The 23,037-nt window shown below is 45.8% G+C and overlaps 1 protein-coding gene across 1 annotated transcript in view; it reads left to right on the top strand.

Moving 5' to 3' along the window:
* The window catches only part of YY1 (zinc finger (C2H2 type) family protein), a 35,292-nt gene that overhangs the window by 2,980 nt on the left and 9,275 nt on the right, over positions 1 to 23,037 (top strand). Inside the window, exons 3-5 of the mRNA XM_087394255.1 lie at positions 10,824 to 11,014; positions 11,145 to 11,234; positions 11,630 to 11,773. Coding sequence (XP_087250381.1) covers positions 10,824 to 11,014; positions 11,145 to 11,234; positions 11,630 to 11,773 — 425 coding nt within the window. The remainder of the gene's footprint in view (positions 1 to 10,823; positions 11,015 to 11,144; positions 11,235 to 11,629; positions 11,774 to 23,037) is intronic.

Here is a 23,037-nt window from a genome sequence, read left to right on the forward strand (position 1 = left end):
ACATCTTTGCATAACAAGGTATCGTTCCAAGGTGTATTGTGAAAAGAAAATTATCTGAAAGGATGATGGGCTTCATGAGGGTGTGCATGCTAGGCATGTAGTTGGATGGAAGATAGGCTTTAAGATGGGAGTTGGATGGCACAGAGCCCTAACGTTCTAGTGCAATGATGAGCCTTCATCTCGATGCAGTGCGTGCCTTGTGTTTGCGACTCCACATTCTAAATTTAATTCACCATGTAGTAGGCTTAAAATGGAGAAATTGCCTAGGGTTTTTTTGGGCTTTTGCACAACCATGAGAGCAGGGCAGGAACCTTCTAGAGTATGTTCAGATTTCTTCAATTTGCTGCTGTGAATGCCCCCACAACGTCAACTACAATCTATAATTTAGTAGATTTAGAATAGAGAAAACGCCTGGATCAGTGATCCACTTTTGCTTGGTGATGTAGTCGTTTTGATTTCTCCTACTCCAATACTAGCTTTGTGGGAACTTAGCTCGGTGCTATTGACACCTCCCCCTCTGTCCTCAGGTCTGTGTCTTTCTTGATCGTATGTGCACCTCGGTCTTCAGCTGCTGGCTGTGCTTTGTGGTCTATGCCCTCTGTAGTGGGGTCTGAAGCAGGGTTCTATTATTTCTGCTATCTACTGCTAGTTTAGGGACTAGGAGAGCTGAGAATAGCTAGAACTAGTAGAAAACATAGAAATAGGGTAGAGGGAAGGGTCACTCATACTTGGAAGAGGGCATGGATGTGCAGCTCCATGGGGCTGGCTAGCATGGCTGCTAGAGGGTCCTTCTTGCATGTACAGCTTGCAGCTGATGCTTAGGAGGTACAGCTCTCAATGGAAAGTGTGCTCTTGTATTAATGATCAATGGAAATGAAGTACAATTGAAAGGCCCTTTTATAAATTTGGGAGGTGGGCCAGCAAGACCTTTACTTATGGGATTACTACAATGGCTGCCACGTGACAAGCTCACAATAAAACCTATTACCCTACTAAAGTGTACAGATAAGTACTGAATTGTGTACAATAAATGTGACCCCAGTTAGATGCTAATTGGGTACCATTGGGATAGCTACTGCCAACCCTAGTGTACCCTACTGCTACAGGGTCATTGCCCCCGGTATCACTCTTGACCTCATATCTCGTTAGAGGCAAACTCAGTTGTTTGTCATCTTGTAGCTCTTTCGTACTCTTGGAGATGTTGTCTCGGGCTTTCTTCCTGTCTTCTCAGTCCTATCTCCTGTGACATTTCCAAAGGAGCTTAAAGGAGTCTGCCGAGACTTCACACCTTTATGGCCACAGCACTCTTGCCTTTCTCATGGAGCGATGGACTTAGCCTTTGCCTCCTGGTCCTCCCCTCAATTCCTGTGGATCCATTGCTACATGTTTGTTGTCAGCCCCTTAGTTTTGGTCTAGTGTTTGGTGCTTCCTTGTCTGCTTCCATTCCAACGTGGGCATACTCCAGCAACAGAGCATGCCAAGTGGCATATCTCAAGTGTTAGAGATGAACTTTTGCTTTCTAAGCCAAGCCCAAATTAATATGTGGAGTGGAAAATATATTAACTGACAAGATCACACACGGATCTAGATCCTATGAACACAAGCATCGACCCACAGGTCTGGAAATAGACAACGGGATATGCAATCAAAATGTGTATAGATGGGTCCTCAAAACAGGAGCAAAACTGAGGCCTTACAACCTACACCACATGGACAGCATTATGCTGCTCCACTAGTGCTAGACCATTGGTGCTGCCAATCTCCCGGTCTCTTCTGCTTCATGCCTGCCAAGCGAGGGTCTTTAGTGGCTTAGGAAGGAGCCCCAAAATGCCTTCATCAACACCCTTTCTGCTACAGGTGTTAAGCACCTCTGTATGCTCTACACCTAGCTTAGGGCTGCTGGATATGCTGTCTGCAAGTGCCTTTAGATGCCTTTAGTGTTAGCGCAGAACGCGCCACGTGGCACCTAGGAGGTGGGCCAGGTGCGGGGTCCCCAAGTCCCGCCCCATAGCCGCCTACCAAAAGCTCCATAGCCTCCCAAAAGCTCCGGGAGGGGATGACTGTGGAGGGCTGAAGAGGCTAATGTATACAAGGTTACCACAAGGGCACAAGTGCTTATGGGATCAAATTACCCTCTGTACGTGTCAACGGCACGGAGCTCCTTGAATCCTTTGTATTTTACATGGCCCTATTTCTGCATGCACGAGGGTGATGGCCACCTCATCCAACAAACCCTGAAGCATTAAATCCAAGCACTGATCAAATCAAGACCAGCACAACAAACAATACCACGTGGACAAACTGCACGGGGTCAACAAATCCAAGTTGCCCAAAGTGCCTCAAAGACCATGCAGTCAGCCACTGATGCCATGTCGAAGTGAAGCGGAATATACGAACACAGATAGAGAGCAGATCTGCGGGAGAGAGAGCAAACTGCGTCTAGAGAGAGAATAGACTGCACATGAGTATACAGGAAAAACTCTGCATGTACTGCTGAGAAAACCCCATAGAATGATCACAAACCATGGCAGGAACTGCACCTTGGAACACCAGACACACAGGCTGGAAACTGCACCTATGTGCAGATTGCAAATCGAGGTAAAACTGCACCTCAGAGAGCTCACGGGAAGGTTGTAGACTGCACCTCCACCACATACAGGACTAGGGCCAAATGGCCCCAGAAGAATTTTCTTTCTAACTTTTCAAGGATGCTGTGCACACATGAGATGCATGCAACAATGTAGGTTGGAACTGTGAAAGAATACACTAGCGTTCTTTGTAAAATAACCACCGGTCATGCATGGACATGGATGTGACCATGCCCTTCTAGTGCCAATTGCATGCTGTCCTTTTTTGAATCTACCCTTTTTTCTACCTTCCTTAAATCTGCCGGATCACGTTGTCCACTGTAGCGGGAGATAGCCTATCCTCACTCTTTCTCCAATGCTAACTGCAAACTGCAAGGCGATGCACTCAATACACAAAGTGATGCTGTGGAGGTGAGTGAGAGAATCAGAGGGAGAGAGTGTAGTGGGCCTTCGAAGAGGAATAGATACAATTGAATAATGAATGCCCCCCAAACGGCTGGTACAACTGTATGAAGGGGCTGAAACCCTCACTGCAAAACGAGGTGAATCCTCACTAGATCCCTGAAGAGGCTGAGGCTACCCTGCTGGGCTGCTGTGGGGAGGCCTAGCTGCTGCTGAACTGAGGGCTTGAAGAGGTGGGATAGAGAATGAGGGCCAAGAGGGCTGCTTTTATAGGCCCCCCTTGGGCTCCAAAATACTGACCAGCAGGGCTGTCGCTGACTGACTGGCTCCCTCCCTGTTCACCGACTAGGGCTAAGGTGGCCGACTGGCTGCTGACGTGGTGCCAACCAGGCCACGTGACAGCCGACCATGCTGATGTGGCACCGTCGAGCTGGTGCCTCTGCTGCGACTGCTCCTGCACCCTGTTCCTGCTGGCAGGCTGCGTGGCATTCCCACGTGGCAGTTGTTGACGTGGCTGCCTGCGTGGGCTGCTGCTGAGCTGGCTGCCTGCGTGGCAGTCCAGCATGGCCATGGGCTGTGGATGCCCATGACATTCCCGTCTGCTGAAACTCGAACTAGGGTAGAGAAAAGGCTGCCTTGTACGCTGCAAGGAGGTGTGGATAGTCGTGAAGAAATGCTCTTCCACCCATGGTGCATTGTGGATGCCCATGTGTTTGAACTTGACTGCATACAAGCGTTGTCAAATGCCTGTCCCTCTTTTGAACCGATGACGTAAAACCTCCTCAGGTTTAATGACCTCAGCCTCATCTCCAATTTCAGGCTGCTCCCCATTTGGTACTGTTGTAAGTCCCGGACCCACATATGGCTCGAGCCAGGACACATGAAAAATTGGATGCATGGTCCATGTCGAAGGTAACTACAACTTCATGGCCACATCATCATTCACAACTTTGACAATGGGAAAAGGTCCAAAACTTTGATGAGAAAGCTTCGGGCACTTCCTTCCAATCTGCTTGAGACGTTTCTTCATGATCCGAAGATAGACTTGCATTCGGTAGGTCTTCTGGGGTTTGGCAATGCGGTCCTTTACTGATTCCATGATCTACTTATAGTATTGGTTGCAGATCTTTGCTAGAGAGGACTCGTGCACTATCGAGATGGAGGTGACCATTCCGCGTCTGCTAAGAGCATCGGCCACAACATTCTTTGAACTAGGCTGATACTCGATCATGCCGCCAAACTGCTGAAAAGTCTGGCTCCATCTGGTTTGGCGATATGACCACTGAGTGGCTGGCATGGTCTAAAGCCACCGCAAGGCTTGATGATGTGTGCGAACTGTGAGATCTTGACCATTGAGAAAATGTTATCATGTCTTGAGGGCATGGATGATAACACAACTCCTTGTTGAATACCAAATATTTGGTTTTTGCTGGAATCAACTTGCGTCCCTCAAATGCGACAGAATGATCGTTCTACTCCAGAACCACTCCAATGGCATAGTCACTTGCATTGGTCCGTACATCAAAGGGTTGATCCCATTGTGCCAATGCTAGGCACGGTGTTGTAGTGACGACCTCCTTCAACTGGGCGAAGGTGGAAAGAGCTGATGGAGTAAAGGTGATAGGTTGCTTCTTGGCTTTTACTCCTTGTAAAAGATCGATGATGGGAACTGCAATTTTTGCCAAATCCTTCATATGCTTCCTGTAGGCCTAGAAAATGCCCATAAACATTTGAATCTCTTGTGTTGTGGCAAGCACCTCCCACTCCACAATATCCTTCACCTTGTCTGGGTCCAGGCCAATACGCGTCGGAGTGATGATGTACCCCAGGTAATGTACCTCCTCCAAGAAGAAGCTGCTTTTCTTGGCATTGATGTACAAATGACTTTCCTTCAAGAGCTGAAGAACTTGCTGAACATGCTTCACATGCTTCACTAGATCCTTTAAAAATATCAGAATGTCATCTAAGAATACAAAGACACTCTTACCGATCAAAGCTTTGAAGATCCGGAGCATCATATGGTTGAAGGACGTGGGTGCGCCTGTTCGACCAAAGGGCATCACCACGAACTCATATTGGGCTTTCTCCGTGTGGAAGGTTGTCTTTTGTATATCCAGTCCGGATCTGGTAGTACCCACTCTTCAGATCATTTTTTCAGAACATCTTGGTCCCTCAAATGCATGACACTGGTCTGGTAAACTTCTCAGACGCCCTCTCCTGCTAAGCATCATGGCCAGTGGGACTGGAAAGTGAGCCCCCTAGTACTGAACACTCCTGATGAGAAGGTGAAATGTGAATGATGCTGACTAAAACTGATGTGGCCAACTGAGCTGCAAGGGCAGAAGCCCCATAGGAACTAACCAGAGTTGATGAAGAGGCCTGATAGGTGGAAGACCCATCACACCTATCTACTGCATCTGGGGTGTCACCTTGGGTGGAATCCCGAAGAGAACTAATTGTGGGGGATAGACAACTCTTGGGCGATGGACCCAAGAGGCTCATCTATGGCAAATGCTAATGGGTCTAAGATATCTCCAAGGGTGGAAGACCCGTCCCTCGTAGCTGTGAAAACCATCCGTTCCCTGCTAAAGCTGATTCAGCTGACTGAGTTCCTGGAGTGGAAGACCCAGAGGAGCTAACTGGACATGATAAAGCTGTTGGACGAGTAAAAGACCAATCCGAACATGAACTGACTGATCCTCTCGAGTGGAAACTCCAAGAGAAGAGTTTGCTGAAGTTGGATGATCCCCATGGGTGGTAGACCCAAGAGTCTCATCATCGGGACGTGCGGAATGAGCTAAGCTCGCTCGTGAGATGGAAGACCTTTGAGAACACGTTGTGGAAATGGCTGAACTACCCCCATGGGTAGAAAACCCTGAGGCATTGCATGTAGTGACTGTGGAGACTGAATGATCCCCTCGATTGGTAGACCCAAGGGAAACCACTCTTTAAGCTGCTGCAAAATAGTTCATTGAACTGTGCTACGGAGATGGAAGACTCGAGTGTAGATAAAGGACTTCCTGCTAATGCACGGTCTGTGGGTATGGCGGGCGAGGAGAGGAAGTGTGAGCAAGCCATGAGAAACTGCTGGTGCTGTACAAGCATCTGCTCTCGGTCTCGCCTGCATTGGACCTCATACGCTGCCAAGTCGGCTCGGTGTCTGGATCGTTGTGCGGCCGCTTCGAGGATTTCCTATTCCAACAGAAGCTGGAAACGGTCCAATGTTGTTGCATCCTCCTTTGTTTCTTGTTTTGCTTGGGCTGCTTAGAAAAGAACATATTTTGCTCAGGAGATGATCCTGCTCCCTGAACGCTTGCCTTAGAGCTGCTCTACTGGACGGGTCCATGATGGAAGGCTGGAAGACCCATCAATTGCTGCAATAATGACTGCCAGAGGGAACCCCCCCCCTCCCCCCCCCTAACCTTGCCCCGCAAGGTGTAAATGCATACGGGTGAAGATAGGAGCCGGCCCAATGCGCGATGAACGTTTGGAGGGAGAGGCTAATGGAGTATGGTGCTACCACTAGTCCGGTGCAGATAGTATCCCAGACAGGCTCCCTCCTCTTCTAACTGAGTCTCCATAACTAAGCTTTGTTGCCAAGACTCCCTCCAACCAAACTCAGACCAGAAGGAACCGTACTGCTCTGATACCAATGTATCATGTGGAGACTTGCTGTGCGGAAAATAGATGAACATAAAAGGCTAACTCAAGCATGAGAGACACGAGAGATTTACGTAACTATAGTACACTTCTTTATTTAGACAAGGTTGCCAAATCGGCATACAAAACTGTGCTGAGATCACTCCCTTAACTACGACATGTGGGAGGTGGAACTATGCTGCGGAAATAGGACACACAAACCTCGCACCTATGCTGGTTGGAAGCGCTGCTGGAGGCTGGGAGCTGAGTCCTGAACTGAGGAAGCTGAGTAAGTGAAAAGGGGGACTGGACGCCCCTTGTATAGGGCTGGGAACCAGCCAACCTTGGGCCAGCACAACCGACTGGCTGGTCGGGTTTGGCCGACCAGGCTGCTGGCCCTTGCCTATAAACCCAGGCCCTTTTGGGCCATTTCAGGCAAGATAGATAGCCAGTTGCCACTGCCACTTGGGCTTGACTGTGGTGCATGTGACAAGATGTAGTCGATCCTCAGCATGGGGAACCTACTCTTGATGGTCAGCTTGTTCAGTGCATGGTAATCCACACACATCCGAGCTGAATTGTCCTTTTTCTTGATGAAAAAGATCAGAGCTGCATATGGTGAGTTACGGGGGTGGATGAAGCCACTGTGTAACAACTCCTCTAATTGCTGCTCAAGCTCCTCCTCCATCGTCTTGCTGAGACAGTAAGGATGCTTTTTGGGTGGTGATGATTCAGGAACTAGCTCAATAGGATGGTCCTCTGGCCGACTCGGAGGTAGAGCTGGAGGAAGGCTCGATGTGAGACAAATGTCGTGGTACTGTTCAAGCAGAGCTTCCTGCTTGGGGGTCCTGGCTGGAACTTCCGTATTGGTTGCGTTGACATAGACAATGTACGCCTCACCTCCCGTCTGATCTCTCGCTTCATCTGGAATGCGGAAATCAAAGGGCGAGGCAAAGTGCTCTTGAGCCAAGCAATGAACTTACCACCGCGATCTGGAATTTTGAGGTCCAAACCCTTTTTCTGATAGTCAGGTCGAACTTCCAACTGGTGCCACCATCGGGCACCCAAGATGATGTCTGCTGCGTGAGTTGGGGCTATTAAAACAACCTAGTATATTTCTTTTTTATCTAGTGATATGACGGTCGAAACGTGTTAGACATTGGATTTATACTCATTTTTTATATATCTTCCATTAAGACATTGTTGGAAAAACCCTTATACGCAAGAGACTGACTAGCACAAATGATGAAGTCCTTCATGAAGGTTGTAAAGGACCTTCTTTATGCTTCATGAAGGTTATAAGAACCATCTTTACGTGGACCTTTGCTAGCATTTGTGGCGATTTGGCATGGTTGTGCTAATAGGTGATTTAACTAATGGTTAGTTCAACATACCAACTTAGTGACCTATTATGAAAGGGAGCATAGGCAAGTAAGCTATAAATAGCTCCCTTTAACCTTGACAAAGGGTTTTACAAAAAAGTGAACCCTAGCTATTGCTTTCAGATCTATGGCTTTATGCCATGCAAGCATTTTAGCCCATGGTATATTGCATGGAAATGACAGTCAATTCATCGACTAAGCATACAAATCGCCAATCATTCTAACTTACTGACTAGATTGGCCTAGCTTCAATTGAAGCTATAAATGGGTCACCTATATCAATTGCTCCTTCATCCACTATAGACGAAACCAAATCTTTCTCCTTCAAACAGGGGCTCAAGCTTGGAATAAAACACGAGATGCTCTGCCAGAAATCTCTCCAATAAACCTTGTATTTGGAAGATTAGCTCATTCCAATTCGATTTGTCTTGGTTGCTCCTGAATACAAAACATAAGGTAAAACTCCCTCTCGATGCAAAATCTGCAGATCGTCAGCTTTGAGAGCTGTGGGTTTGAGCTGAGTGCAATTCAAAGCAAGTGCTAGTGCCAGATGGTGTCTAGGTGCAGGCTTAGGCTAGAGCAAGGTGGCGGAAGTGAAGTTGTTGCAAGAAAAGCCTCAGTTCTTCCAGATGAAGTTGCCATTAGCCTAGAAGGGTAGCAGCAGATGGCTTAAGGTGTAGACAGCTTGTGCGTTTGAGGTATTTATGTGAGAAAGCTTCCAAGAGGTTGAGCTAAATTGCAATTCAGGTTGTAGCTGCATGAATGTTGTGACTGAACATAAACAGGTGCATGTGCATTTACTCTGGATGCTCCAAACGTGCACAGACACTTGCAAGTTCAGATAATAATTAAGAGAGGAGGCTTTGGGAGTAGCGACAGCCGAGCAATGCGCAAGGAGATGCAGGCAAGGAGGAGCAGGATGCACAGAGTAGAGTTAGAGTAGATCACAATGCAGGAAGAATGGCCACGAAGATCAAAGCTGGCCTGGTTTCTAAAAAGTGGAATGCTACAAAACACTATTGCTTTTAGTAAATTAGAATGCTAAAATAGCTAGCTAAACATTAGTTAGCAGATTAGAACTATTTATGGGTTAATTAAGCTATGCCAGCCAAGGGTTGGAATTTAAAACTAGTTTAGCTATTTCAACTAAAGCTTTTAAAAACTAGTCTACGACCTCTCTACCCCTGCATACAACTAAATAAAAGATAGACCTAAGTACAATTAATTAACCTAGGAGGCAGAAAACTCAAAATTTTTATCAAGAGGTAGATCTCAATGTGATCTAACTAGTGATGAAGGTTTTTCCCAATTACCTATGGAAAATTCTCAATAGGATAGGTTGTTTCCGAGATCACTCCTACCGTAAGGTTAACCTATGTGATCTCACTCTGCCTCATGAAGGTAAGTATTACTACCCAATACATCAAGGCTCACTCTCAAAGGCCAACTGAAGGTGTTAGTTCTAACTCGTGGCTCCAGAAACCTTGTTGATGTGTGAAGCATCTCAGTCTCATATGGCATGTTGATATATGATTTGTAGAAGGGGCATTCGGTAATAGACTGAAATTCTATAACTGCGTGGAATCCACTACGTATTTCAGCTTCCAAGCTGAGTCTGTCCTTCACCTCTGGAGTGAAGTCGACAGAAACTCAGTAGTGACCTTTGTATAGCGGATTGTCAAGACGTGTGGGTGTGTGGATTTGTATGTGTGAGAGCATATGTTTATACTATGGTGTATACCCACTGCTGGGCGGTGATAACGTCAGTGGGGATGTCATAGTAGCTAGTCCCTGCTATGCGTGATGGAGTCTATGGTTTTCAACCTTATGAGTGACTATCATGGGATTGAAACTGCACTTTGTGTCGTGTTTTTAGAGGATGAGTTGTTGGCATGTTCCTGGATTCATCTAGATATATCCCTTAGCTACGGTGACTGGCTACAAAGTTTCTAGTGTGTCTACCCTTGCAAAATGCGCCATCACCTTAGCAAAGATGGTGTAACGGACACACAGTGAAAACCATGCAAAGTGAGCTCATTGAAAACCGAGGACCAAATACATTGGCTTCACAGAAGTAGATATTACCAAAATAACTCACACAGATTATCAGTAATTATGTGCACACATAATAGTAATAAATAAGTGAGAAAATGGAAATAAATGTCCGCAGAATGAAGGTGATCTGTTAAAGGATTAGCATATTTCAACTGGTTGACAACAAATGATTTTATGTATGCCCTAATGCACATCACTGTTGTTTGATTTTGTAGTCCATTTCCTCTGAGGTGGTCTAGCTTCCTGTATAGTATAGACCGTTCCTGTATAGTATAGACGGTCCCCCTTTTACTAGTCTATGTTGCCTAAAAGTTTGTATGTCACTGTTTATGGTGTGGTATTTCTCATTTAGCCATGCTGGTTGTAATGGAGCTTGTAATCTCGTTTGCTGACTACTACAAGCTGAGTTTATTATCTTTGCGTTTTAGTACTTTGATTGCTTGGCAGCTTTTGATATAAACATGGCAGAGATTTACTTGTGTTCAAGGTGTATTTTCGCAGTGCGCACAGATAAAGAGGCCAAATAACCTCACCTTTGGAGTCTGGACTGTGTATTAGTGTACAGAATCTCCACATTAACGTGCATAAGTTCAATGTGCCCAAAATCTGATTGCTAAAGTCCTGTCTTTATGCTGTTTCTCGTCATTCATAAATTTTTTGGCTGACTTTCCGCAGTCATTTCTGTATAATCTTGATGCTTGTGATTGAATCCAGAAGTATATGTTCATTCTAATCCAGCGTCCGCTGATATCATCAGATGATTTATTGAAATCCCTGAAAGATAAGTACCCCGAGGTTGAACGTGAAGCTGAGGAAGAGTATGAGATCCTTTATCTGTGTAATTTTGAAGGCTGTGGAAAAGCGTTTACAGAGCAGGGTGCACTTAGGAAACATACCCATGTTCATGGAGAAAAGCAATTTATTTGTCACTATGAAGGATGTGGAAAGGTGAAGTGTATAGTATTTCAGATGCAAGTGTTTTCCTCTTGCATTTTATCATACTTGAATGTGTGCATCCCAGATACTTTAATGGATACTTTTGCAACAGATAATATTAATAGGCTACCTTTTGTTTCAGCGGTTTGTTGACAGCTCAAAGCTAAAAAGGCACTTCCTAATTCATACAGGAGAGAAACACTTTGTCTGCCCTGTAGACGGGTGTGGTAAGGTGATTTCTTTCTGTTCCCTCTTAAGAACCAATGCTGGTGGTAGGGAGGAACACACCTCCTAGATGATCACGTATGTATAATGAGCATTAAGTGTAGCAAAGAATGCACTTTCTCCAGATTGTATTCTCATAGGTGAAGAATTTGTGTGCCTAAATTTAAACATTAATTCAAAGATATTATTGACTATACTTGGAAGCCATTACATGTTCTGTTTTTTTAAGGATCTTTTTGTGTTATGTGGGGAGTTTAAGGAATTGAGACAGTTTTGAATGAGCTTCGGCAACACAGTTTGAGACTCCAGGGTATCTGAAGAATTTGTACAGTTCTGAATGAGCTTGATGTTTTGAACCTACAGGCTTTAATCTGGGATATCGATTTTTCATTGTGTTTACAGGCTTTTTCTTTGGACTTCAATTTGCGCTCTCACATGCGTACCCATACACAAGAGAATTACCACATATGTCCATTTGAAGAGTGTGGGAAACGCTATGCTCATGAGTACAAGTTGCGTGCACATTTAAGAACATATCACGACAGGGTACTATGTTTTGACTTCCACTTCCTGTTGTTTTGCAATGTGAATGAGTTGTAAAGCATGTGTGAACAAGTTTATAAAGATCAGGTGAATTTATTGCTAGCCTTAGTTGCCCCTCTTTAGTAGGTTGGTCTCTGTATAAATCTCTTGGTAATAAAGTGGACTTGTTTTCCACCTGTGACCTGCATCTACTTTTGGTGATGATGATATAAGTAGGGCATGCCATAGCATTTAGTCCATGCTATGCCTGGCATAGTTTATCGTCTGAAGCTGTGAGATACCATGTGTGGCCATTTGAATAAGTTAGGATGCTTTATACTCATGAATGCAAGCTACGTGCAGGTGATTCATCTATGCACATGTTTTTCCTTGGTATTCGTTAATGAAATAAAAAATCCCTGAAGATTTCCACACAGATGACTTTTCTTTTTTCATGTTTATATGTTGATAAATGGGGTTTTGTTGACCAGGTAACCGTTTTTAAAAATTTGTCATGGTGTAGTCTGCAGACCCTTGGTTTCGAGAAACCTAACATTTTGGCCTGTGAAAAGATGTCAAATGCATCATAGCCAATGCGTTATTATGTGTGACATGTGCGTACTTTTAGTATGGTTGCTGTTGTTAGCACTTAGCCCTGGTACGAGCCTTGTAGGTCAGGTCAACTCTTTGAGTTGATTTCTTTATGGTAAACTTGGGGGCCATATAGCCCACCCTTTGTATTTTCCTCTTATCCATTTGAGCAGTATTATGTTTTGCTCCAGCTTGTTGTTTGCTTCCCGCACTCCACTCCCGTTCCGTTGCTTCCTGCATCCAACAATGGTATCAAAGCAGGTTCTCTTGCTCCTGCCTGCCTTCCCTCGTGCTCTCCCATTGCTCCTACCTGCCATTTTGCTCCAGCTCAGTCCGGTGCCTCATTTCATTGCCAAAAAACTGTTTTTTGAGCAGAAAAACAGTCCATCGACTATTTTTTGACTTTTTGAGGTCCGATTTCAACATTTTTTGAAATTTTTGAGCTGTCAGGTTTCTCACATACAGGGGGGGTGACCGATCCTTCACATGTGGCCACAACACTTGCCAGTATCATTGACTTTTATCACTCTGTCGCTAGTACTCGGCGAGGTGAGATACTTAGGCGGGAGATTGGTATCCGCCGGTAATTGGCAGCCTTGCAGAGGGAGGAGCAGAGACGACCATCAGATGCTTGGATACGGGAGCGCCTTGCTACATCAAGGGCTCACTTGCAGACATTGCTTGATCAGAGAGCAGAGTATGCCTTCCATGCACAGGAGTTCTTTTGGATACAGATGGGAGGGAGAGTCAATAAACACTTTTTCTCTACACTTGGTCCCAGACGTAGTAGAGAGAGTGTTAGGCAGCTTATTGACTCTGATGGCGTTTTGTAGTCTCATCCGGATACCGTCATGCACTTAGCGACATATTTTTTTGCCTCCCTTCTTTTTGTAGATCCTGACACATAGGCCAGAGATGTGGCTAGAGATGTAGTTTGGCAGAGTTTACCTGTGTTGGTCACACCAGAGATGATAGGCTCACTTGATGCACGCTTTACCAACACAGAGTTCAGGACTGCTCTCTCTGTCCTTCTGCCCTGGTTCCGATGGTTTTACTCCATCGTTTTTTTAAGCCTTTTGGGATATGATAGGTGATCATATTACTTCAGCCATGCAGGGCATTTGGGACTCGGGTGAGATGCCCGACTCATTGATTGAGGGACTCATACACCTTATCCCGAAAGGTGGCAACATGAATTTTGTATCCCATTGGAGACCCATCACTCTTTTGGGCACTCTATACAAAATCCTTGCCAAGGCGATCAGCATTCGATTGCAGCGCCTTCTTCCAGACCTCATCCATGATACTCAGATAGGCTTTGTGCATGGTAGGAGCATATTTGATAATATCTTTTCCTTTTGGGAAGCCACAGAGTGGGCTATGCAGAGCAGGCAGAGGCTGGCAGTTCTACTCTTGGACTTTGAGAAAGCCTATGATAGAGTAGATTGGGGTTTTCTTGAGGGCACTCTTCTATGCACTGGTCTTTGACGTTGGGGATGGAGGTATACTTTCTAGATCCACGGATGATATTCTTCTAGAGGTTGCCTTTCAGCCTGTCAGGATTGCGAGTTTTGTGGACCATGGAGCGGGCTTGCAGTGGTACTTAAGACCCCGACCCTCTGCTCTTGGCCCTGGGATCCTGGAGATTGTGGTTATATGGAGGTGCACCTATCAGGTGCTTGCAGTGGGACCCAGGAGAGTGGGAGTGGATAGATCATGGGCACCGAGAGAGGGGGATTTCCTTCTTTTGTTTCACGGTTGGTAATGCCAGGAGATTTCAGCTGAACAGTAGGGGTTGGATTCCCTCAAGAGCCCCCTATTGGGACAGCTTCTTCATCACCGTAGATTTGCATATGAATTTCTAGAGGCGGCTTTGGAAATCCCTCAGAAATAGAAAGATCACTCTTTGCTTTTGGCTTTCTATTCATGGAGGGATTGCAGTGAACCTGTGGAGATCACGATTTGGGGCTGATCCCACTTGCCCTCGCTGTCATTCTGCAGAGGAGTCAGTGCGATATTGCCTTTGGGACTGCAGTCAAGCAAGGACTGTTTGGAAAGGGGTTTCTCGGATACTCAGCAGTTTTCATACTTCCCCTTTCTTCATGGCTTGGGGCTCGGTTGCATGGTTATCCCTTATGAGGGCCCCAGGTGTTTTATGGGCACTCTCGGTCCGCTAGCAGGTGATAGAGCCCTGCTCTCTTTAGGATGTACGACTTACTCCCTTTAGAGCTTCTCATGCTTCAGTGGACACCTCTTAGGAGATTTTGGCTAGCATTTCCTCTTGGCACATTTGGAGAGCCAGATGTACAGGGGCCTTGGATGGCACCCAAATACACCCATCACAGGTGTTCACGGGTATTTGGACTGACACGGTTCACACTTTGATAGCCATATGGGCTAGCATGCAAGGCCCTTCACGGGAAGCCTCTTGTAGAAGGACTATATTTCTTCGAGTTTGGAGGGGTTCTCTGTTTTTCTCGAAGGTTTCTACCGAAATGAGATGGCACTATCAACCCCAATCCTTTCTTTTTGGCTCTTGAGCTTTTCATGCATTGCATGGTGTATCCTGTATGGAGCTTGCTCTAACGGTTTTCTTTAATACTTCATAGGAGTCTCTTTTTGCAAAAAAAAAAAACAACCTTGTCCTGCACCATTCCGGCCCGAAATTTTTTTGCCCGTAAGGTTGTACAGACGTCCGCGGACAGGTGCATGATGCTGCCAGGAATCGGTACGACTTGTCTGAAGTTGATTTCAATCATTTTTGGGCTGTTTTTGGAGGTTTTTGCTCAAACCTGGACTCTTTCTCGTCATTCGGGCCTTCCTCCAGGTGCTCCAACCTGCTCTAGCACCATTTGGCTGGGACTCTCTCCCTCTTGACTCAGATCTGCCTGGTACAATTGGATTTGAAGCTTTTCACTCACGTTTGCACACATTGCAATGACATTGAGGTAATTTTGCTCTAGAGATTAGGGCTTTTGTGTTACATTTGCAGATTTTGTAGCGACATTTGCTCCTTTTGGTCACATTTTGGGGCTCTTGCAGTATTTGCCCTATTTTGACTTCATTTCCACTCTGACAATGAGGATTGTGGATCTATTATTGACAGATTGCGGGATGTTTTTAGATTTGCAGGTTATTTTGTCACATTTGTTTTATTTCAGCGAAATTGGGACTTTTTGTCATTTGCCCCAAATTTGACAGTTTTGCCCTTCTAGAAATTTTGGGAGTTTTGTCAATTTTGTTGAAATTTGCAGTGACATTGGCTTGGTACAGCCCAATTTTGGGCATTTGGTAGACATTGACATGCAGGAACATTGACATTGGCTTGGAATTGCAGCACATTGAATCACATCTGCAACTTGCAGCACAATTTGGGGCTTTTCCCAATTTGCCCTCTTTTTGGCATATTTACCCTCTCAAATTTTGGGGCTTTTGTCAGATTTGCTGTCCATTGTAGTGACATTTGCTTTATTCACCTCAATTTGGGTATATTATGCATTTGCCCCTTGATTTGAGATTGTTGTCTTGTCAAATTTGAGGCATGCAGCCTCCATTTGGGACATTTACAGCCCAATTGATCATTGGATACATTTGCAGACATTTGCCCCTTGTTTTGGGCTGATATTTTTGCAGGACAGCTATCTTTGGCAGGGGGGTCCTTTGACCGGACAAATATCGTTTTGCATTGCAGGTCATATTTTTGGGGACAGCACGTGCATTTAGCTCATTGTTTGAGCAATCAATTTTTGGTTGGTCACTACCTGACATTTGCTGTCATTTTTGGACGGCCAGCTCATTTTGCAGTGAAAGCCTTGAGGCTACTCTTGAGCGCACATTTTTCCTTCAAGGATTTATTTTTGCAATGGGAAGAAACGATTGGATGGGTATGTTCTCAGTTGAGGACAAGCTCAATGGATCCAATTATCCCGTGTGGTCATACATGTTGAAACATTTGCTGGTTGCCAAATTTTTTTGGGGTATTGTCTCAGGATCGGATCTTCGACCTTCCTCTGTGGCATCCACTTCTGCTACTGCTACAGTTGTTGCAGCTGCTACAACCACTTCTGGATCTAGTGCCACCGCTGGTGCAGTTGTTACAGCCACCTCTAGATCTACTACTACTCTAGCCACACCTCCTACACCCGAACAGGCCAGATGGGATGGTAGAGATGCCCAAGCACATTCTATCATTGCTTTTTCAGTCAAGAGACATATCAGTCCTCACAAATTTTTGGGGTATTGTCTCAGGATTGTCTCAGGATCGGATCTTCGACCTTCCTCTGTGGCATCCACTTCTGCTACTGCTACAGTTGTTGGAGCTGCTACAACCACTTCTGGATCTAGTGCCACCGCTGGTGCGGTTGTTACAGCCACCTCTGGATCTACTACTACTCTAGCCACACCTCCTACACCTGAACAGGCCAGATGGGATGGTAGAGATGCCCAAGCACATTCCATCATTGCTTTTTCAGTCAAGAGACATATCAGTCCTCACATTCGGTCTTGCAAAACATCAAAGGCTGCGTGGGCCATCTTGGCTCACCTTTACCAGGTTCACAATGAGGCACATGTTGCTTTCTTACGTAGGCAATTGGAGAATGTCAAAATGGAAAGCGGGGGACAGCATGGATGCATACATCACAAAAATCAAGGATTTTCAAGAGCAGCTCATTAATGTGGATGAAATTATTTTAGATGCTCAAGTAGTGTCCACGATACTCAATGGACTTCTCGAGTCCTACCAGGGGTTTGCTACTACATTGAGGTTGGTTGCCATGGGCAATCCCTACACTTACACTCTCGACCAGCTTGTTTCCCTTCTCCTGCAGGAAGAGCAGAGTTGCACAAATTGTGCTGCCTCTCAAATTGCAAATCAGGCTTTTGTCGCTAATCACAAAAATAAGGGAAAGAACGGGTAAAATTACGGCAAACCTAAGCCTTCTGGAGGCTCATCTACTGCTCGACACTCATCTGATTCTGCTCTGTCTGATGCAAAGAAAAAAAACAGCAAACGTTGTTATTATTGCCGGAAGCCAAGACATGACATTTCTAAATGTCACAAGCGCATCGCTTCTGAAAAGAAAAAGTAGCAAAAGGGACTTGCTGTCACTACTATTGCTGCTGCCCTAGATCATGGTTATGAGGTAGTAAACATTGCTGACCATGGGCACCGACAGAGGGGGATTCCCTTCTTTTGTTTCACGGTTGGTAATGCCAGGAGATTTCAGGTGAACAGTAGGGGTTGGATTCCCTCCAGAGCCCCCCATTGGGAAAGCTTCTTCATCACCGCAGATTTGCGTAGAAATTTCTGGAGGAGGCTTTGGAAATCCCTCAGAAATAGAAAGATCACTCTTTTCTTTTGGCTTTCTATTCATGGAGGGATTGCAGTGAACGTGTGGAGATCACGATTTGGGGCTGATCCCACTTGTCCTCGCTGTCACTCTGTAGAGGAGTCAGTGCGACATTGCCTTTGGGACTACAGTCAGGCGAGGACTGTTTGGAAAGGGGTTGCTCGGATACTCAGCATCTTTCATACTTCCCCTTTCTTCATGACTTGGGGCTCGGTCGCATGGTTATAACTTACTGGGCCCCAGGTGTTTTATGAGGGTGAGCCTTCTTCTTGGGCACTCTTGGTCCGCCGGCAGGTGATAGAGCCCTGCTCTCTTCAGGATGTACCACTTACTCCCTTCAGAGCTTCTCATGCTTCAGTGGACACCTCTTGGGAGATTTTGGCTAGCATTTCCTCTTGGCACATTTGGAGAGCTTGATGTACAGAGGCCTTGGATGGCACCCAGATACACCCATCACAGGTGTTCACAGGTATTTGGACTGACACGGTTCACACTTTGATAGCCATATGGGCTAGCATGTAAGTCCCTTCACGGGCAGTTTCTTCTAGAAGGACTATATTTCTTCGAGTTTGGAGGGGTTCTCTCTTTTTCTCGGAGGTTTCTACCGGATTGAGATGGCACTATCAGCCTCAATCCTCTCTTTTTGGCTCTTAAGCTTTTCATGCATTGCATGATGTATCCCGTATGGAGCTTGCTCTAACGGTTTTCTTTAATACTTAATAGAAGTCTCTTTTTGCAAAAAAAAAAAAAAAAAACATTGTTGACCATGAGTGGGCTTTCACGGTAACATGCCAGTACCATCCAGAGAAGCATGCTATAGCCTTGTCTGTCTTAGATTCTAAGTCATATTGGTGCTTTGATAGTGGTGCTTTCAAGCACATCACTTCTGGGAGATCACTCTTTCAGACATTGGGGGCTGCTCCACATGGTGGCACAGTGACATGTGCCAACAATGCATCATATCCCGTGAAAGGGATTGGCCAGGTCGAGGTCACTTCAGTTCAGGTGATATGATCATCCTCATGGACGTTTTGTTTGACCCAGGTAACAAGTCTACCTCATCTCCATTGCAGCCATATCCTTGATTGGCTTTTGGGTTCTCTTTGATGGTTATCGATGTGCTGCATATGACAAGTAGTATGATGACATCATAGCACTTACTGGGTCACTTTCTTCTGGGCTATATCATCTTGATGTTTATGACAAATAGCCTGCTATAGAGGCAAATTTGGTGGCTGAATCTGTAATTTCAGATTCCCACTTAAGGCATGCAAGGTTGGGTCACCTCAACTACAAAAGCTTGGTTGAAATGCATTCACAAAACATGGTGGTTGCTCTCCCACCTATGCATGCACTAGTTAAACATGTTTGCGAGGAGTGCTTGTTGGGCAAAATGCACCGTTTCTCATTTCCAAAGGATGGGACAATTGGTGCTTCCAGGAAGCTTCACCTTGTGCATAGTGACGTGTGCGGGCCGATGCGGACAGCATCTCTTGGGGGCTACCTTTACTTTTCTACCTTTGTGGATGACTACACTAGATTTGCTTGGGTATATGGCATGAAGGCCAAATCTGATGTGTTCCCATGCTTTAGACATTGGCTTGCCATGGCTGAAAATGAATCAGGGAACAAGCTCCTTACTCTATGCACTGACAGGGGGGGAGAGTACATGTCCCATGAATTCTCTGATTTTTTGGCAGCTCGGGGTATTATTCATCAATGTACAGTGTCTTATACTCCACAGTAGAACGGGCTGGCAGGGAGGAAAAATCGGTCAGAGCAGGTGCATGCTCAAAGGAAAGTCTTTGCCAAATAAGTTTTGATTGGATGCTGTCATGTGCTCCAACTAAGTGCCCAATCGGGCACCCACAAAGGCGTTGACTACATATTACGAGGCATGGCATGGTGAAATTTCTCATATGCGGGTGTTCGGGTCATTGGCTTATGCTCATGTGCCATCTCAGCTGAGGCACAAGCTTGAAGACAAAGCTGTAAAATGCATATTCATTGTTTATAGCGTAGAGAGCAAGGGATACAGGTTGTATCAGCCTAGCACGGGCAAGGTCATTGTTAGTAGGGATGTTGTGTTCGCTGAAAATGTGCCTTTACCTTGGCTGGAATGCAAAAAACAGCCTAATGTTGATTCCTCAGATGTCTTTGATACATTGTTGCCTCCCTTTCAGTCGCCCACAGATCCAGAGCAACTAGTGCGGAGTGTTGTGCCGTACACTTCTAGCAGTGCAAGTGCCCATCCTCCACCTGTAGCTCTTGCTTAGCCTGATATGCCTTTAGTTGATGATCATGCTATTGAGCAGGCAGTTGCATAGGAGAGTGCTGTCATTAGACAGCAAAAATCAGTTCCAAGATGGCTTTTGGACACACTCAGGAACAGCAAACAAGCTGAGCCTTTGCCAGCCCACACTAGAGGTGCGCATAAACAGATGCATGTCAACTATTTGGCTGTAGCTTTGGTTGCTACTGTTTGCAATGAGGAACCTTTATGTCACAAGGATGCCTTTGACAGCAAGGAATGGATGGATGCCGTGAAGGCTGAGCTTGAATCCATTCATGCAAACAACACTTGGGAGTTGTGCGACTTGCCAGCAGGCAAGTGTGCCATTGGCACAAAGTGGGTCTACAAGGTGAAAAGGAAAGCTGATGGCAGTGTTGACCGCCTCTAAGCTCGTTTGGTTGCAAAGGGATATGGACAACAGCACGGCATTGACTTTGAGGAGACCTTTGCTCCCACCTCACGCATGAGGTGTGTCAGTCAGCCACCTGGTTTTGAACAATTTGCCGGCTTCTCTATGGCTTGAAACAGGCACCGTGGGCATGGTATGTGAAGATACATGCATTTTTGACAGCCCGTGGCTTTCGGAATAGCCCAACCGAGGCCACTCTTTATGTCCGAAAGAGTGTATCAGAGTTTTTAATTCTGATTTTATATGTGGATGACATGCTTATCACTTGGCCAGACATGAAACAACTTGCAGATTTCAAGGCTGATTTACAGCAGTCTTTTGCCATGACAGATATGGGCCAGTTGCACCATTATTTGGGCATACAGTTTGCATATGTTGAGGGGGGTATAATGATGAGTCAGTGCAAGTATATTGGACAGCTTCTTGATTGCTTCCAGTTCGAGGATCAGTTTCTACTCCATTGGAGCCTGGCTTTCGTTTCTCCTCCGAGGATGGAAGTCTGTCATTTGATGCATCCCTTTATCAGCAGGCTGTTGGTTGCCTCATATACCTTTGTCATACCCGGCCTGATCTTTAGAATGCCATTTCCTAGCTCAACAGGTACATGCACAAGCCTAGTACGCAGCATTGGCAAGCAGTGAAGCAGGTCCTTAGATACTTGAAGGCCACACAGCATTTGGGTTTACTCTATGGTTCAGAGGCCCCACTTGTTTTGTATGCATTCACGGATAGCGACTGGGCAAGATGTTACAACACTAGGGTGTCACATAGTGGCAACTGTTTTATGCTTGGAGCTTCATGCATCTCTTGGTTCAGCAAGAAGCAGCCTACAATTGCCACATCCAGGTGTGAGGCTGAGTACAGAGCAGCTTTCACAGCTACAGTAGAGTGCATTTGGCTTCGCAAGTTACTTGTAGATCTTGATATCATTTAGCCTGACTCTACTACGATCTACACCGACAGCCAAAGTGCTTTGGTGGTTGCTAGAAACCCAGTGTTTCATGCGTGCACAAAGCATATTGAAGTCCACTATCACAATGTTTGAGAGCGACTGTCTGGTGGAGACATCTAGTTGTCCTATGTTCCCACCGAGGACAACTTGGCAGATCTTTTCACGAAAGCTTTACCGCGGCTCAAGTTTGAGGCATTTCGACATGCTTTACACTTGGCTCCTTTTGTTACATGAGGGATCACCTGTACATATCATAGGTTGCTATATCCCTCTGGGATGAATATGTGCAACCATGATGTAGTTTCCAGGTATTCCTGAGATATTTCGAGGATTCTTCAGCCATACCATGGAGGGGGGTTTGTTAGCACTTAGCCCTGGTATGAGCCTTGTAGGTCAGGTCAACTCTATGAGTTGACTTCTCTGGTCAACCATATGGTTAACTTGGGGGCCATATAGCCACCCTTTGTATTTTCCTCTTATCCATTTGAGCAGTACTACGTTTTGCTCCAGCTTGTTGTTTGCTTCCCGCACTCCACTCTTGTTCCATTGCTTCCTGCATCCAACAGCGATATGATGTGTCCATGCTATGCATGGCAAGGTTTTTGCTGCAAAGCTTTGTAAGTGCACGCTTCTGGAATCTGAAGCAAACACTTGTCTTTTTAGTTTTTTGATACTCCAGCTGCAAATATACTTGATGAGGCAAGTAGAAATGCCATACATTGTGGTCCATGCTATGCATGGCAACGCTTAAGGTTTGAAGTATTGAGTGAGCACAAACAATTGTTTTGTCTAGGGTTTACTGCCAGAAAATACAGAGTTGCTTGCTGTAGCCTAATCTCGAGAGAAGACTTATCTCAGGGTTCACACAATGCGTAAAACAAAGCTCACTCCTCTATCAGTGCACACAAGTAAATACTGTAGTGGACACAAGCACCGATCTTGAACAATGCACAGATGAATAGAACAGCCAATACATTTAGAATATATTGCTCCAAAATGGAGAAAATTTGATACAAAGAGCCTGCTTACTGTGCTGCCATCTACACCAGCTAGCAGACAATGTGCTGCCTAGATTGGCACCTCTAGTGTTGTCTTCTACCTCGTCTGGCACCTTCACAGAAACTGTTAGCTTGCATGCTCTCCAGGAGCTTCAGTGGGTTGGCTGTAGTGATGCCTTTTTGACACTCTTCTCCTCTCCCTGGTGGAGACCTGGAGCACACGTTGGATCCCTGGACCTCCCTGCTGTAACTGCAGCCCAACTTGAGGCAGCAGGGAATTGCCAAGGCCCCCCAATGGATGCATTTATATAGGGCTGGGTAACCCCTCAGTCTGACCTACCAGACCTGCAACCAGCTGACTGCTACAGACTGGGCTGACCCAGTCTGTTGTTCCTCCAAACTGTATGGCTGACTGGTCCTGGTCTCTGCCGACCTGCTGCAGCAGAACTGCCGACTGGAAGCTCCTTCGGCTGCCATCTGCAGGGCCTATTAATAGCCCTCTGGCAGCCTTTTCTTTTACTGTCCTGTCGTAGCCCATTTGCCCTTTATCATGGGCCCATGGCTGGCTGTATACAGGCCCATGGCAAGCTCTTATCCAGGACATGAGTGCAATCTGTGTGACAGGCCTTCTGTGCTGTTCACATGACAGCCACTGTACCAATTCTCTCTCTCTCTCTCTCTCTCTCTCTCTCTC

The sequence above is a fragment of the Dipteris shenzhenensis genome, chromosome 2, assembly GCF_047967505.1.
Source record: "Dipteris shenzhenensis isolate YYH24624 ecotype China chromosome 2, Dip_SZ_1.0, whole genome shotgun sequence".
Lineage (NCBI taxonomy): Eukaryota > Viridiplantae > Streptophyta > Polypodiopsida > Gleicheniales > Dipteridaceae > Dipteris > Dipteris shenzhenensis.